Genomic DNA, 17,998 nt, shown 5'->3' with positions numbered 1-17,998 from the left:
CTCTTGCACTGTATAGTTGGGATGGAGCAGTGCATTACAAAATAACATCATTAGAAACGCATGCTGAGAAAGATGACTTTACAGTGCCTATCATCTGCAGCACACATGGGCAGCTCTTCTGGGGAGTTAAAGAAATTGGGTTAATTGCCATTGCTAAATTCTGTTAGTGAGCAATTCATGCTAATTTATGGCTGCCATTTGTATCTCACACACAAATATAATTGATTGGCTTCATCAAGGTCATGCTCATTAAAATGATAGAAATATTCATTAAAGAGAAGGGCTTGTACACTTATATCTATGTTTTATATGGACCAGTCAGTTATTAACTTTTTAAGCAGATACTTTTTAAGGTTGATAGAATATGCAGTTATTTTCTTCTCCCATTTCAGATGATAAACATGCTACACAAAAACAAAAGGTCTGAGGATCAATAGTTTGAAAAGCACTCAGCATTGAAGTCAATGGTAAAACTCCCATTTGAGCAGAGCAATCCTGAGCCTGAGAATACCACCAAAAAGTGTATTTACAATATGCTATGACAGTACTTATGCTGTATTGTTACTAATTAACACATCGAAATATCAACATAGTTAAACTTACTCCCAAGATTTTCCTTTTGGAAGCTAAATATTTTAGAGAACAAATGGATTCTGTCTTAAGTAAAGAATTTTCCTTTAGTCTTAACTTTTTTGTTATGAGTGGTTCACAGGGGAAAAGGGAAATGCACACACATGGAAACAGTCTATTATGAAACAATATGATTCTTCTTTTTTAAAAAGAGAAAGTCTGTCCATACTAGTGAAATAAAAGGAGGATTAGACTGAGCTGCAAGAAGAATTAGCCTATATTTTGAACCTTCTTTCTCCAATGCCTGAGGAAAAGGAGGTTTAGAAATAGGCTTTTTTGCTGTTCAACTTTCGGTAACATCTAAAGTTGTGCTGCTTTTTTCTTAAAATGCAGACTTCTTAAGAACTTGCTAAAGAAGTGTATCAGACCATAAAGAGTGTTTTAAATGAAATACAGACATCTCTAGTCTAAAAGAACTAGCATTTTTGTCATGCATTTCCCAAGGATTTGCATGGTTTTCTACAAAGAAAAGCTTCTTTCTCATTCTTAAGCAAAAAAGTTTTCCTCTGTGACATTTGTGAATTATAGAACAACCAACAAGCCATATAATGTAGACAAATGTTTACTATTCATGACATTAAACTAATGTAAAATGAACCCAATCTGACAGACAGCTGGGAAAATAATTTTCTTTCAATACATTACAGATTTTACTGTAGCTAAAACAATATAGTATTTTTCACTTGTCTTTTGACATTTTGTTTAATCTATAGCCAAAAACTAACTTTGCAACTAATAAATACCAGATATAGAAGTATTAAAATACTAATCAAGAAACATTTATGCTCAGAAACATCTGCTTCTCAACATTTTTGTAATTCACTAACACTAATGGCCACATCTATGCATAGTGCAAATTCCTCTTACCAAAATGGGTGATGCACTGTAATGTATCCTCAAGACCTTGATAAAAGTTCCCAGCATTATCTAAGTGGCTGCCAATTATCCCTATTTCCTTGGCCAGAAAAGCTAAACACACAGACGGTTTTTACACAATTATATTTATCTAATAATTTAAATTCTTACACAAAGGCTATTGGCAAATTAATCAATAATAATATTGTATATTATACTAAAAATTCTTCCCTCTCAAAAGTTGTTTTACAACAAATTAGAGCCATCTTCTACCATCTTGATACTGAGTGAACCTCTCATTGACAACTTCTGTAAGAATTATGGCCCAGATCCTCAGCTGGTGAAAATTAGAGTAGCTATATTGACTTCATTGGAGTTACACCAGTTTTCACCAGATGAGGATCTGTCCCTATATGTGTATCTCAATGATGAGAGAGACAAGATGGGTGAGGTAATAGCTTTTGTTGGACCAACTTCTTTTGGTGGAAGAGAGACGTTTTTGAGCTGCACAGAGCTCTTCTTCAGATCTGGAAAAGGTAAACAGAGTATCACAGCTAAATACAAGGTGGAACAAATTATAACTGGTTAACACATGTTGCATGATATTTGATGGAGACCACATTCTGACAAAAATCTTTCCAGAATGCCCTTTTCTGGCCTTCAAACAATCCCCTAGCCTTGCCAAGCTTATAATCAGAAGCAAGCTCCTCACAGACCAGGACACACCAACTCAATTCAACACCAGAACCTGTCAGAAAAAACAGATGCAAAACCTGCAGACATATCTCCACTACTACAATGATCAATACCCCTCACAACACACCTTTCAAGATCCATGGGCAGTACACAACACGTTGTGTACCTCCATCTAGTGCATCAGATGGCCCAACAACAACTCTGTGGGTGAAAAGAAACACTCTTGGATGAACTCACACAGAAAAATGATAAAAGACAAAAATACCATATCACCTGTGAATGAACACTTTTCACAGGATGATCACTCCATATCTGACCTCTCAATCCTCAAACTCAGGGGAAACCTCATCATCATCTTCGAAAGATGAGCCTGGGAACTTAAATTCATAACTCTGCTAGATTTAATACACTGGGTTTATGGTTTATAACAATTTGTAATCCACTAACCCCCTTTTTTTGTCCCATGACTGCGGAGGTGTTAACTGCCCACTTCATTTTAAGTGGTCTCAGTTGTAATTGTTTGATGATAGCCAATATGGGTTCCAGGGTTGAGTGGTAAATGACAACAAGGAGTGTACAGTTGGTGAGGGGAATCTGTATTGAAGCAGGTTTTCTTGGAGATTTGGGTGGCTTGTTCCTTAATGCAATATACTTTTCTGGTGGAGTGTCCTTGTTGGGTGAAGGTGATTTTAAATGCGTTAATCATGATGAAAGCTCAGTCCTACATATTGCAAATTCTTTACAAATTATTAAAGCTATCAACATCTTCCCCATTTCCCCTCCTTTGTATCAGACTCCTTCTTTTTCTCTTTGTTTTGTCTCTAACCCATCTATTTTGCCCCATCTTCTGTCCATCCACCACTGAAGCAAGCCAAAGCTTCAGTGGATAGTAGATTTGGAACCATTTGGGACCTTCCAAGGCCATACTGAGACAGGGTGGACATTGTTTTCCTTCTCTCTCTCTTGTGCTACCCAAGTCCTGTCACCTTTTTAATAGGCATCATAAATGTCTTCACAAAATCATCATATTATACCAATTCAAGTTCACATTCCCTGCCTTGCTTAGTCTATTTTCTAGAAGCATCATCTGATGCCCAATGCGCTCTATTACAATTCAACTTCTGCTCCACAACATTTGGGTATGTTCCCAGCCTATAATAGCATACTGTCATCTTTTCCTTTTACTAACTTCTATTTCCTTTACTCTTTATTTTTTGGGAATAAAAATTAATGAAAGCCACATGACTGAGATGTCAGTTTAACACGTCATTTCCACTCACTTGGTTCAAGGGACTTTCCATCTGGATTTGTCTTGGCCTCCCTTTTTTTTTCTCCTTATTTTAGCATCTTTCTTCCCTTTTCTGGATTAAAAACATATATCATGTCTCACTTAATGGACTATTGTGTCATTTCATATCCCTTCCTTGGTTTCCCATAGTCCCATTGATATCTGCCCATGTCTACTGCATGCGGATGGCTCACTTTCCTTCATAACATCTTGCCTTGTTTTTTTCTTATTGTATGTATCTATTTGTCTCTGTCAGGGCCTGAACCAAGGCCCATTGAAGTCAATGGAATGAGTCCCTTTGATTTCAATAGGTGTTGGAACAGGCCCAAACTACCACCAACCCTTTTTTAAAAAAAAGAAAAGAAAAGTAGACTTCCTCTAAATGATTGTACCTTGAATATTTACAAATTTCATTTTGTCTTTACAATGTAGCCTTACTTCTTTCCCTTTATAGCAGTGGTGGATAACTTGCGGCCCATCAGAGTAATCTGATTTTGGGCCATGAAACAATTTTCTGACGTTGACCATCTGCAGATACGGCCCCCCACAGCTCCCGGTGACTGGAAAAACCCCAGGTGGCCAGTGGGAGATGTGGGGGGCCATGCCAGCAGACAGTGAAGTCAGCAAAATGTCTCGTGGCCTACAATCAAATTACCCTGATGGGCTGCAGGTTGCCCACCACTGCTTTATAGCATACGATCATAGATCCAACAGTAAGGTGTATACTGTAACTTAATTATATTGGACAATATTTGAAAATTCTGTAAAAAAATACAAACTTTTCCTTGTTACTTAGTCACCCTACTACAGTTCTAGTTTAGTGTGTGTTATACATTCAAGCTTCACATAATGATACGTCTCTCTGTCTCATGTTACTATTCATATTGTCTAGTCAGTGGTTCCCAAACTTATTCCACTGCTTGTGCAGGGAAAGCCCCTGGCGGTCTGGGCCAGTTTGTTTATCTGCTGCGTCCGTGGGTTCAGCCGATCGCAGCTCGCAGTGGCCGCGGTTCGCTGCTCCAGGCCAATGGGGGCTGCAGGAAGCAGCGGCCAGTACGTCCCTCGGCCTGCGCCACTTCCAGCAGCTCCCGTTGGCCTGGAGCAGCGAACCGCAGCCACTGGGAGCCGCAATCAGCCAAACCTGCGGATGTGACAGGTAAACAAACTGGCCTGGCCCGCCAGGGGCTTTCCCTGCACAAGTGGCGGAACAAGTTTGGGAACCACTGGTCTAGCTCCATCATAGATTTCATTGAGGCCCACTCTTCCTAATAATTTAATTGTAGCAGTTTCCATACCTAATATATTTCCAGTACATAAAGTACAAAAAAAATCCAGAATTTAAGCAATTGCATGTTTTAGTCAAGGTAATCTATCCATCTTTTTGCCATGAAAAGGTCCTTTTATCTCTGTTACATGGCGAGTAAGTTTCTTAAGAAATTATGCATATTTGTAAAAGTTGGCCAGCTAATAAAGCATTTGTTTATATGGCTTTTCTTCCATGTTATTTCAGATGTACCCATTTATAAGTAAGAATTTTGCTGCGTACAGTTTACAAATACTACAAGTAAAATGTATGTTTATACAGCAGAAAGTAAATTTAGTTATATTCGTCTTATTTAAACTGTAGCCTAACAAATCTGTTTACCACCTTTACAATAATTGGAAATAGAGACATTTGTCTATTGTGACTCATGTTTTCCATTCAGATTAGATCAATACAAATGCTGTATTGTTATCTGATGTAGTTTAGGAAGGACGAAAGCTTAGCTGCGAGCATTAATTTTGTATGGAAACCAAAACAGCAAGCTCTTGATATCAGTGCAAATACATTCCTCTCAAACATTTTGTGATCTTTGTTTACAGTGCTAGGAATCATAGGAATAAAATATCAACACCTGCTACCCTCCTACAGAAGAAAGCATGAGCAAATGGTTGAGTTAGCCATCTGCAGATCTGAGTTTGGCAATTTTCATTATATGAAGAACAAGCAGTTTTTTTAAACAATTTTTAAGAGTACTGAAAATACCCCTGATATGCCGACCTTGAACTAGATATTGATGTACCATACAGTTCAGATTTGAAACTCTACCTGTACCAGTGTCTCTAGCTAACCATATTATATTCCCGTAGGCTTGACCTGCGGTTCTTTCTAAGCAGATCAGTTAAGGACTCTGTTAGAATAATGAAAGCTTGCCACTTAGACTGAAAGTTCTTTGGGGCAGGGACTCTTTTTTTATTCTGTGTTTGGACAGCACTTAGTATAAAGGGGACTAGGTCCACAACTAGAGCTCCTAGGTGCTGTGGCATTACAAATAATAAATAATAGAAGCCTTGCACCTCATGTACTGCGGTAGATCCGTAATGAGGAAAAACCGGTATTTTAAAGCATTTGTTGAAGAAAGTTTTGAAAATTCACAATTAATTCTAGGTGCCTGTATTGCAGCACTGCTCTTTTCATTCCCCTCCACTGAAACTACATCATGTTAGAACACAACTTTAACTAATGAAATGTTAAAGACAATCGTCTGTCTCTGCTGAGTGCTCAGCTGTGTTTAACATTGTTCCAGTTAACATTAGTCCTCAAGGACATTGTCTAAAATAATGCAATTTTCCTGTGTAGATTAGTGTCTAGTACAGTGGGGCCAAAACTTTTCCTGTCACTCCCCCACCACCAATAATGGAATCTGTCTATGCCCCCCCACCCCGCATTACTGCACAGTTGGCTCAGCAGCAGAGCTGGGGACAGAATTGGGGATGAGACAGGAGCTAGAGCTAGAGGTGGAGAGGGAATGAGGGCAGAGCTGGCCTGGGTACAGAGCAGGGGGCAGAGTGGACCTGCAGTTGGGGCCACAGCTGGGCTGAGGGTGGAGCAGAGCTGCAGCTGGAGGCAGAGCTAGCTAGTGCTGGAGCAGAGCTAGGAAGCGCTGCCTTCCTGCCCCCCCCCCGGGGGCTGGCCCAGGCCCCGCCCAAACATTGCTCCCCATCTTCCAGTTTGGGGACCACTGGTCTACAGTGAAGGTTGGGTCAGCATTTTTATTACAATCCCTTGTTTCAGGTTTAAGCTTAGGTTTTAGGCCAAAATTTGGCAAACAAGATTTTCAACCTAGGAGCAAAATTTTTCCCCCAGTTGAAAAAGCAAATAGAACTGAAATAATGCTAATGTAAAAGGATACTACTGTGCTCTCTCACAGATAACTGAATTAATCAGACTGGGCAAGAGATGAGTATCTACAATAGCCTGGTTTAATTGCTTGTCAGATTCTGATAGACACAAAACAGCCCCAATATTAAGGATTAAAAAGCAGCAACTGCAGCTTGTGTAGTTCAACTAAAAGGCTGCCAGAAACCCCTGTGACCAAATTGTCTGATCTCCTGTATGATACAGACCATAAGATTTCCCTGAATTAATTCCTGTTCCTGCAATAAGTGTTGTCAGGAAAGATTTATACAAATTTATAGGCCACAATCTTTGGCTGCAGCTGGGACAGAGGGGCCAAAGGTCTGGATCACCAGAGTTCAGCCATGCCTCTAGCCCTTAACGACTCTGCCCAAGCCAAAATCTACAGTGGAGTGTTGATGAGTGCCATGGCTGGCTACACTGGCTTTAGGGGTGCATTGCATCAGTGGAGTACTGCAAAGAAGATTTAGTGTGGATCAAAGAACCGGCCCAGGATGTTCTAATCTTGTACTTGGGTTCTCAAATCAACCCATAGGCACTTAAGTGGTAAGTTTAGTCACTAAGTGCCAGCCTGAATGTTCAAACGTCTGAGTGTTTGGATGTCCTCTTTGAATGCCCACATTTGCAAATTGGACCCACACCATCTACTTTTTTCAAATTAATTTTCTAGAAAATAGTCCATATGGTCCCTTCAATTTTTAAGAGCTCCCTGTTGAAATTAATGAAGAGGTCTGCTTCAAATCAATAATATAATATGGCTCCTTATTACTATCGTAGAGTTAAACCACATTTTAAATTTATGTTTCCATTGATTTTAGTTTTATTCCACAATAAAAGGAGGAAAAGTTAACTAGCACACCAGAATTATTTACAGAGTATTTACTGAATCACCATTGTAATCGCATTTCACAAGAAAACCGTCTTTAAAGACTTCTACTACACATTTGTTTGTAATTTGCTAGTTAAAGACGTATAGAGTTTACATCCTAATAGACGAGGAAATCAAGATGTCTTGAATGTATCTGTTACACATAGATACTGGGATGAGTGTCTCCACAGAGACTAGTTACTATAAATCACTTTATCCATATTGTCCCATCATTCCAAAGACAGGACTCCAACTAATAGCAGCAGTGCTGCACACACCCACACCATAGGCAGATTTCCTGTTAACACAGCTCTTCTACTGAACTATCGAGCCAGATACCCTACTGCCATTGCTACAGTCTTGGCCAACTCTGAGAGTCAAACTAATGATGTTCAGAGCTAAGAGAATGATTCTCTCTGCACTTTGAGCTAAAGAACCAGCTTCTGTAACAGCGAGTTTAACAAACTCACATCCTTTGTGTATCAGGCACAGATGGGAACATGTAACACACACTGACCAGTGATTTACATTACCCCATTGATCTTATCCATACTTCCTTACTGAAGTGTATTGGCTTCCTAGGGGAAATAACCATTCTGCTCATTTCAGCACTTCATTCCCAAATAGCAGCATTCTGTGGGTCCTCATTTAAAGAATATGGAATCAGATTCTGATCTCAGCAACACTAGTGTAAATCTGAAATAACTCCCTGACACTCAGGAGAATTAAATTAATGTCAACCCAGAGCAACTAAGAATAGAGTCTGGTCCGTGACCCCAAACAGCATGTTCATCATTAAAGGTATTTTCAAGTTTTGAAATGTATTTACTCCTACTTAGAAAGAGAAGCATATTTTAAACAATACAGATGTTGACACTATGTGTGTGAATAGGACTATACATATATACACACACACACCAAGTAACCACAATAATTAATTTCATATCTTTAAAGAGGTTTCATAGTGAAAAGAAGACATCTAACAAGGCTTTCTCCTTGATTGATGAACCAGTTACACATCCATTGATTACTTAGGAGGACAGACAGATGGGTTGGTTGAGTAGTTACTAGCCGCAGAATTACCTATGTAGTATAAATTACCTGTGTGTCGCCATAAATCGCATCTTTCCTGTAACTACCCATTTCCAAAGACCAAAATCCCAACCCTGTTTTTGCATTGAACCAATTGAATTTTTTAAAGCGTCATAAAAATAATACATTTAATTACATCTTTTATTTTGTTGTAGTCATTAGAACCTTATCAGACTACTAACATCAAAAATATACATGTCAGAGACAGTCCACTTCTAAATCATTCATTAGCCAAAGTATTGTGCACTAAGCAGTCCTTTTTCTCTGTAACACTTGGCTGTGATTTTGAAATCTGATGAGATGATTTACATACTCAAGCCTCAACTTAAATGGGAACTGTGTATCTAAATCCCCTGGTAAGCTTTGTAAACGTCAACCTTTGGGTTGGGTTTTGTTATTGTTGTTTGGGGGGGGTTGTTTTGTCTCATTCTGATTTGTGAGCAAGCTGTGTAAAGAAACTCGGCAGCTGGAAGTTATAGATTCCAGAATCTGGGATGAATCATTCTGACAGCAAAATCTTTCCTGCTTTACCTGGCTTTTCTTACAAATACCTCCTGCATCTGATTGGACATCTTGCTGCTCTGTTATGCAACCCTTCTTCATTTAATTTTTACCCACAGTCACCCTGTAGAACATTTAGCAAGATGCTGCAGTTGGAAGTTGTTCTGCTGCAACTAGAATTAAAATAGGTATTTTTTTCAAAGATCTTTGATCTAGTCCTACTGCCTGTTCCACACCTGATGTCAAACGTTGAGATGTCTTACTTATCTCCCTAGTAATTATTTGTGAGAGTACAAAGAGTTAAGATTCAGGTGAGGAAACTGATCTTATGTTTTGTTGAAATAAGTTATGCAGCAAACTAGATATGCAAAGCCTCTAGCTAACATATTTAACATAAAAGAATTAGCTATATTACCTGCGAGAAAACTGATCACAGAAGGATTGATCCAGCTAGCACTAGTTGGACAGTTTTACTAGCTTTTATAACATTAAGTTGTGGAAAGTGGATCATGTAAAGTTTGACTGCATAACAATGATTTCAGGCCAGAGCTGTAAAATGAAATACCTGATATAACTTGGGGTTGATTTTAAATTTGATTTCTTATGTACCTTAATTGTACACAAATTATTTAAAAAATCAATTGTAGGCTTTACACAATAAACATCTGCAACATTTAATTTATAGTAAATAATAAAACCAGGAACCTAATCAGCATCAGGAACCTAATCCTCTTTAAACTGAAAACATTACATTGGACTTAATTTTACAGCTGTACAAATTATTTTAAAGTAAAGTAATCTGCTCAGTTGGATGAGTTAATGATGTTTAATTTGACCAGGCCAAACTTTACATGTTTTTCATTACTTTGAGCAATTGCAGTCAGTGCAACTGTTAGTGTAATCCAAATGTAATGCTTGCACATAACAAATGCTCCCATTCTCAACTGGCTCATCAAAAATCTGGAGTCATCACCTTTCTCAGTTTCTCCGTGATGACCCTAAGATGACAGTGTAATCAGTATGTGCACAAGATAACTCAAAAGGAACAGGTCTATGCACTGACATTAACCTGCTCTTTATTGCTTTTTGCCATAGGCAATATGTTAACTATGAGCCAAACCCAGATATCATTGTCATGTGGAGTTGCACCTTACTCTAAGTAAGGCTAAGATTTTGTCACCGATATTTTTAGTAAAAGTAATGGACAGATCATAGGCAATAAAGAAAAATTCATGGAAGCCCATGACCTGTCTGTGACTTTTACTAAAAATATCCATGACAAAATGAGGAGCTCCACTGCGGGGTCCCCACACTGCCTGCAGTGGCTAGGCACCTGCGGAGTCTGCTTGGAGATCCGGGGGCCCCCACCACCTGTGGGGGCTTGGAACTCTGGGGGGCCCCCACCACCCATGATGGCAGGGAGCTCCGGGGTCACCCCAACACCCATGGCGGCTGAGAGCTCTGGGGCTGCCCCCGCCACTCCTGCACCCCCTCTCCCCTATCACCCAGGAACTCCAGCCCACAGCGGCCAAGAGCTCTGGGGGTCCATGACTTCCTTGACCTCTGTAAAAATTGTAGCCTTATCTATAAGTAATCCATTTGCTTCAATGGGACTATTTGTGGAGTAAAGCAATAGCTGTTTAAGACAGAATTCTCACACACACAAGTTGACTGGAAGGGTTGTGAAGTAGGTTGGTCATGGTTATTCCTCGTGGAACGTATGGCTGCTGAATCACAAGAGGTCCCAAATTTTGTAGAAAAGCTTGTCAGTCAATATTGGAGATAAACCCATGAGACATATGCCACTGCAGCAATTCAGAGCGTTCACAGAAAAGCTAATTTTGGTCTAAGTAGAGCTGTTAAATTACAGTGTGATGCTCCTAATGTGTGACCCCAACATTTCAGACTAGCTCTTTCAAAGGATTTAGGTGTAAAAGTGTGAATGGTCAATTAGCAATAAAGTTCTTTCTCTAAGGCGAGTATCCACCAATTGAGGGGATGTAAAAAAAAAAAATGAAGTGCATTGGGATGGAAGATTTTTAGAATAGACTCCATGCTCAGAAATTCTATTTTTAAAATTGGCTCTCACTGGGATAGGGAGTCCAGGAACACTTTCAGTGCTCATCTAATATCTCTACCCATCTTTACAGTGGTATCTTAGGTTATGTGTGCTCTGTAACCGGAGGTGTGACTGCAGCGCATCTAAACGTACCCAAACTAGCTTTGGTATAGTTAGCTTGAACAGCAATAAGCAATGAAGCCACGGTAGCATGGGATAGCCATTCAAGAACATACCTATGTTCCTGGATGTGCTTGCATAGTCCATGCTGCCACAGCTCCACTGATATTGTTATTCAGGCTAGCTAGATCCCAGCTGGCTCAGGTATGTCTACAAATCCTCTGAGTGCAGTGTAGACATACCCTTTGTCTTTATTACAATGTTAGAGCACCATTACAATGTTTTTATATGAAAAGCTAGTTACAAGATACTGATGCAGAATTGCTTATTCAGAGGTCTTGTCCCAATAGTTTTGAAGTACAGTAATACGGTCAAATGATTTTAAAAGCAACTAGAAAAAATAGCCAGAGAATCAATACCTTGTTCTGCTTGGACAAGCGCTGACGGATCTCTAATCTGTAAGAAGTAAACAGGGCGCAGTTTGCGTCTTGCTCAAACGATTAACCTAGTGAAATCTTACAGCTGAAATAAAAAGCAGAATATGGGACCTGTCGCTACCTGGTGAATGAAAATAACTATAAATACAACATTTTCCACAGAGTCTTTAATGCAAACTGTAGCCCAAAATAGTAGAGAAAAAGAGGAAGATATTCCCAGGCTGCAGTGAAGACCACTCTTGTACCAACAACATAAAGAGACGGAGAGTCATAGAGTCATAGATTTTAAGGTCAGAAGGGACCATCATGATTGTCTAGTCTGACCTGCTGCACAACTCAGGCCACAGAATCTCACCCACCCACTCCTGTAATAAACCCCTAACCTATGTCTGAGCTATTGAAGTGTACTTTAAAGACTTCAAGGTGTAGAGAATCCTCCAGCAAGTGACCCGTCCCCCACGCTGCAGAAGAAGGCAAAAAACCCCCAGGGCCTCTGCCAATCTGCCCTGGAGGAAAATTCCTTCCCGACCCCAAATATGGCGATCAGCTAAACTCTGACCATGTGGGCAAGACTCAAGCCAGATACCCAGGAAAGAATTCTCTGTAGTAACTCAGATCCCACTCCATCTAACATCCCATTGGGCATATTTACCGCTCATAATCAAAGATCAGTTAATTGCCAAAATTACGCTATCCCATCATACCATTCCCTCCATAAACTTATCAAGCTTAATCTTGAAGCCAGATATGTCTTTTGCCCACACTGCTCCCCTAGGAAAGCTGTTCCAGAACTTCACTCCTCTAATGGTTAGAAACTTTTGTCTAATTTCAAGTCTAAACTTCCTGATGGCCAGTTTATATCCATTTGTTCTTGTGTCCACATTGGTACTGAGCTTAAATAATTCCTCTCCCTGCCTGGTGTTTATCCCTCTGATATACTTAGAGAGCAATCATGTCTCCCCTCAGCCTTCTTTTGGTTAGGCTAAACAAACCAAGCTCTTTGAGTCTCCTTTCATAAGACAGGTTTTCCATTCCTCGGATCATACTAGTAGCCCTTCTCTGTACCTGTTCCAGTTTGAATTCATCCTTCTTAAACATGGGAGACCAGAACTGCACATAGTATTCCAGATGAGGTGTCACCAGTGCCTTGTACAACGGTACTAACACCACCTTATCTCTACTGGAAATACCTCACCTGATGCATCCCAAGACCGCATTAGCTTTTTTCACGGCCATATCACATTGGCAGCTCATAGCCATCCTGTGATCAACCAGTACTCCGAAGTCCTTCTCCTCCTCTGTTACTTCCAACTGATGAGTCCCCAACTTGTAACAAAAAATTCTTGTTATTAATCCCTAAATGCATGACCTTGTACTTTTCACTATTAAATTTCATCCTATTGCTCTTACTCTAGTTTACAAGGTCACCATTAGGGGACAGGACTAAAAAGAGAAAGGAGGGTTGGAGAAAATCTATCGAGGACAGTTGTGAACAGAGTCCTTAAATTAGGGAGGGAAGCAGTGGAGTTGTATGATGATGGGAATGGTGTGGCTATGCTTCTTGTCCACATGAGTAGCATTCTATGCCACACCCTCTGGCCAACTGAGCTCAGGGTGCTCAGCTTCTTCGTTTGGAAACTGTTGAACTTGTACTGGTTTTGTATTATAGGCAGAGAGACATGCGAAAGATAAATGTCAACATTTACAAAATGCTTGTGAATTGTGAAAGGAAAGAGAAAGTCACACATCAGATGGTTATTTATGCAGCGCTGCTCATAGCACTTCAGGTGTACACACAACAAACAAGGGTCCAGCTCCAAGCATTCAAAAGTTAAGACTCGGGCCCCAAATCTCATGAGATTGGCTTAAAATAACAACTTTAATAATGGACAGAACTTTGCAGTTCCTTGTCTTTGTTTCCTGGTTTCTGGGTCTTTAGGCTACACTCGCTTCACATTGCCAAGCTTTTCTGTGCAGCCATGAGGGGTAGAAACTTGCATTGTGTTTTTAAATGGATGCTGAGATTCTCATATAATTTCTTGCTTCCAGCAGCTTTAAGAAAACCACCAAATATTATGAGACCCACAATAAACTCATAAGAGTTGGCAACACTGCGAGTGGCAGTGGTTGATGTCTTCATTCATTGTGTGATCTGTCTCAGACAGATCACACAATGAATGAAGACATCAACCACCGCCACTCTTCCAGCATTTCAAAGTTAAAGTGAATGTAAAGTTCAGAAAGGTGCCAGATGGGCAGCAGAGGGAAGTGAAGTGCTCTCCACTAGAGAAATAAAACTAGTAAAACCTGGCCAGTGGCTTTGCAAATTTCTTCATACTGTCTCCCCCTTGACCCCCAAGGTTTGCCTACCATTTGGGAGCCAATTATGATGAGCTGTTGGTGCCTGTCTACTACAGATAAATAATTGGGAACATTTTCACATGGATCACTGCATAGCCATCCAGTGAGTGACCCTTTTGGCCACTGTCAGCTTGGTCCAAATTGAAGCTGATTACCTACCTTACTAGGTAGTCACATGTTCCCTATTACAGACACAGAACTGAGGCCAGACACTCAGTGAGGCTGAGACGCTAGGGTCAGATTTTTTTTTAAGAGTTTATCAGCCAATAGGCTATGCACTTTTGGAAACCTGACTCCGAAGTGACGTGCCCAAGGGCACACAAATAGTTTGTAGCACAACCAGGAATTGAATCCACATCTGCTGAATTTCAGTACAATGTCTTTACCACAAGACCATCCTTCCTCCCTTGAGGGGAAAGGCTCCATAACCCACATTATCTGTCCCCTTAATCCTCTAGCTCTTGTTTTATGTTTATTAATTATCACGTACATAGCGCTCTGAAGGTTCCAGGCAGTTAAGTAAGCCAAATTGTTTAGACAAATCCCTGATCCTAAGAGCCTATCACTTCAGTATTTCAGGGTTTTGCACAGCAACTCTCACCATGGTATCTAAGCTGCTGGACAATTTTTTAATTTTTTTTTTAAAAAGATGAAGCATCAAGTTGGAGAGCAGACTTTACACTTCTGACTGTTCATGGGCATTTTACATGAATAAGCAAACAAAGGGTGGAAGTTACCATCTCCTGTTCTCTTCTAATGGTTTCCCATTCACTCTTTCCACAGGTAAATGGAAAAGATTTATCGAAAGCAACACATGACCAGGCAGTGGAAGCATTCAAAACAGCCAAAGAGCCCATCGTTGTACAGGTCCTGAGGAGAACCCCACGCGCTAAGATCTTCAGTCCTTCTCATGAGTCTCATCTGGTAGATATGGGCACCCAGACCGATATAACCTTTGAACACATCATGGCTCTAACCAAGATGGGATCCCCTCCTCCACCAGTCTCAGTACTAGATCCATACCTCTTACCTGAGGAGTAAGTAACAGTTTTTTGTAAAGCACTAGAAAACCACTGTGTTTCTTAACCTACCACACTAAGGACAAGATTTTGAACCCTTCACACACACTGATGAGCAGTCCCACTGAGTTCACAATCAGGCCCTATAAATCATTTTTGTTTGTAGTTGTTTTAAAGGAAAAGGCTAATGTTGCTTGTAATTCCCCTCATTTCCTCTTTGGGTTGCTTATGTTTTAACTTTATTTTTTATGGCTACCATAAATTGTATACTGCTAAGAGCAGCTGCATTCTGTTCCAGTGTATTAATTACTTTATTATAACCCTGAAGCAATGTTACTCACATAAATTATATTCTAGGACTGAAATTACTTACCAGTGCTGTCAAGGATGTTTTAGAATCAAAATGTAATTATTGTTAATGGTAGTTCGATGCTTTTGTACTTACAAATAAAAAACTATAATTACCTTCAGTCACACATGCACCCCACCCCACACACATTGTTTGAAGGGGAAACAGTTCCCCATAGAATCCATGCTAATTGTCTCCACTCAATCCACATTTGCCTCTGGTGAGGCACAGAAGATACAAAAGCTTCTAAAGATGTCAACTGTTGTGCATTATGGACCAAATTCTAGTTAGTTCATAGCATGTGGCTGTAACTTCCTTTAAATGAGTGCACATATGTTGTACAAAGCAGTGTTAATGTGCACCCTTTATTCTGGCTATATAGTGTAGGAGACCATGGAGAGATATGAACAGCAAACTTAGGGTTTGTCTACACTTAAAGCGCTGCATCGGCACAGCTGCGTTGCTGTAGCAATTAGTGAAGGTGCTACCTACGCCAACGGAAGAGCTTCTCCTGTCGGTATAAGTACTACGCCTCCCAAAGAGGTGGTAGCTATGTCGACAGAAGCCCTCCTGTCAACATAGTGCTGTCTGCACCAGGGGTTAGGTCGGAATAACTACGGATTTTCCACAACCCCTGAGCAACGTAGTTTTACCAACATAAGTTCCTAGTGTAGACCATGTCTGAGCAAGGCCAGGCAGGCTGTGAGCATAAACATAAGAAAAAATCCCATTGTGCCCTCCCAGACTCCTTTCAGAGGGTTCCTGTAGAGGAGAAACCTAGAGCAGGAATGGACATCAAAGCTGTACTGCTCCTTGTGGGTTTTGTGGCATGTGAGCATGCACAAACTGAGCCAGAAATTGGTTGTGTGTCTATAAGTGCATGGTGTTCCGAATGTTTCATTGTTGGACACTTTTTTCTATTAACTATTTGAAAGGGGGGGTTCAATTAAGAAGTCACTGCCTTGCCTTCTTGTTTCCAGCCCACATTTTAGTGCTGCGTTGAGGGCTAGTTTTCAGGCTCTCCGACAGTCAACTGGCAGTGAAGTTTAGAGCATTCTGGAGGGGATGCTCTTCTTCTTCTTCTTAGCTAAGTTACGTTACATTCCACAGAAATATACCTAGGGGGTTGATGTTAATGCCATTGCAGTCTCTGAGGAGACATCTGCCTGAATTCCCAGCTGCTAGGCCAAGCACTGTGATGCAACAACTACACCATAAACGTGGTAAAGAGGAGGAATTCATGAGAGAAGTCATTTAGGTTACAACATGCATGCATAACAGCAGGCCCATCAGTAAGATTGATCCTAACTCTGCCACTCACACATGAGATATTGATTAGAACTTTGGACATCATCTGTGGCCTGGTTTTGAGCCGCAGCTGAACACCTGTGCATGCAAAACTCATGTTCAGACGTAAAAGGGCTTGTGCATGCAAAGAGGCACTTAAATACCCCACTAACCCAACTGTGCATGCAAATGAAGAGTTTTGCTGATGCAAATGGTTTTCATGCTTTTTTTTCCTGGTACAATATGTGTAAAAATGATCCTTTTTGTTTAATGTCTCTTGCTGCCTGTTTCAATGTCCACTGAAATCAATGTGACCCTTGAAGAACAACCCAGACATCAGCAAAATAGCAGATAATGTTTTTTAAATGGCCTCTCACTTACATAAAAACATGCATCTAGTTAACCAGGAATCAAATGGAGTTCACTTCAATCTTAGAAGTAAATAAAGTTGCTGCATATTCATTGGCGATCACCAAAGCATTATACTGCTGAAAATCCCAAAAGTGCAAGTAGTGCAGCTGTCTGAGGGGAGCTGGAATTTAAAAACAACGTGCCAATAATGATTGTCAATTTAAAGAGAGTGGAGTGTGTTTAAATTGCTAATCATTAAACACACCCCATTGTGTTTCAATTGCCAATCACTAATAGCCTATTGTTTTAATCCTCAATAACTGAGGACCAAATAATGATTATAATAATACTTAGCAATTTGATAGCATTTTACATCTTCAAAGAAAAGTACAAATATTAACTAAGATGACAAAGGTAGTTTCACCTCTGCATACATGGGCTGCAATCCAACTCAGTTTATAAATAAAAACAAGCCTAGCAGTCTCATCATACTCCCTGAAGAACATTTGTCCATATCACAAAACAGCAGTAATCACACAGCTGAGAACAATTGGAAGTGTCTGCTTAGCAGAAACCAGGAGAAGAAACAGTAGGGGTGTTGCAAGCAAGAGCCAAACTGCATTTGCAAAACTGAGAGAGCCTCCGGTATTCTTGGCTTTATCCAGTTGATCTCTGCCTTTGTGCTAACCTTTCACACTCCAGCTATTCTTGTGCAAAGTTGTCAAAGTTCTGATCTCCATAATCTCATATATATTATATCTTTTCTTCAAACTGCACGCTTCTAATCCCTTTTCAGCTAGATTCACTCTGACCTCTTTGGCAAGTTACTTAAACCTCTTTGTGCCTCCATATCTCCATCTATAAACTGCACCCCTCAGAGCTATCGCATGTCTGAATATATCCAAAG

General features: G+C 40.2%; 1 protein-coding gene and 1 long non-coding RNA gene across 4 annotated transcripts in view; one reads left to right on the top strand and one right to left on the bottom strand.

Moving 5' to 3' along the window:
- LOC122461025 overlaps positions 1–17,998 on the bottom strand; it is a 144,159-nt gene that overhangs the window by 20,875 nt on the left and 105,286 nt on the right. The gene's annotated exons all lie outside the window — the stretch shown is intronic.
- Positions 1–17,998, top strand: part of PDZRN3 (PDZ domain containing ring finger 3) — a 203,411-nt gene that overhangs the window by 164,744 nt on the left and 20,669 nt on the right. For 2 of the 3 annotated variants that reach the window (XM_038411356.2, XM_038411357.2), the window contains one exon: positions 14,869–15,122. In XM_038411356.2, coding sequence (XP_038267284.1) covers positions 14,869–15,122 — 254 coding nt within the window. Of the gene's footprint in view, positions 1–11,278; positions 11,284–14,868; positions 15,123–17,998 lie in introns of those variants that run through there. The other variant, XM_043518750.1, reaches the window with a different exon arrangement.

Source organism: Dermochelys coriacea, chromosome 7 (genome assembly GCF_009764565.3).
Source record: "Dermochelys coriacea isolate rDerCor1 chromosome 7, rDerCor1.pri.v4, whole genome shotgun sequence".
In the NCBI taxonomy this organism is placed as follows: Eukaryota; Metazoa; Chordata; order Testudines; family Dermochelyidae; genus Dermochelys; species Dermochelys coriacea.
The sequence above is the reverse complement of the archived record's forward strand: the minus strand, read 5'-3'. Positions and strand labels throughout refer to the sequence as shown.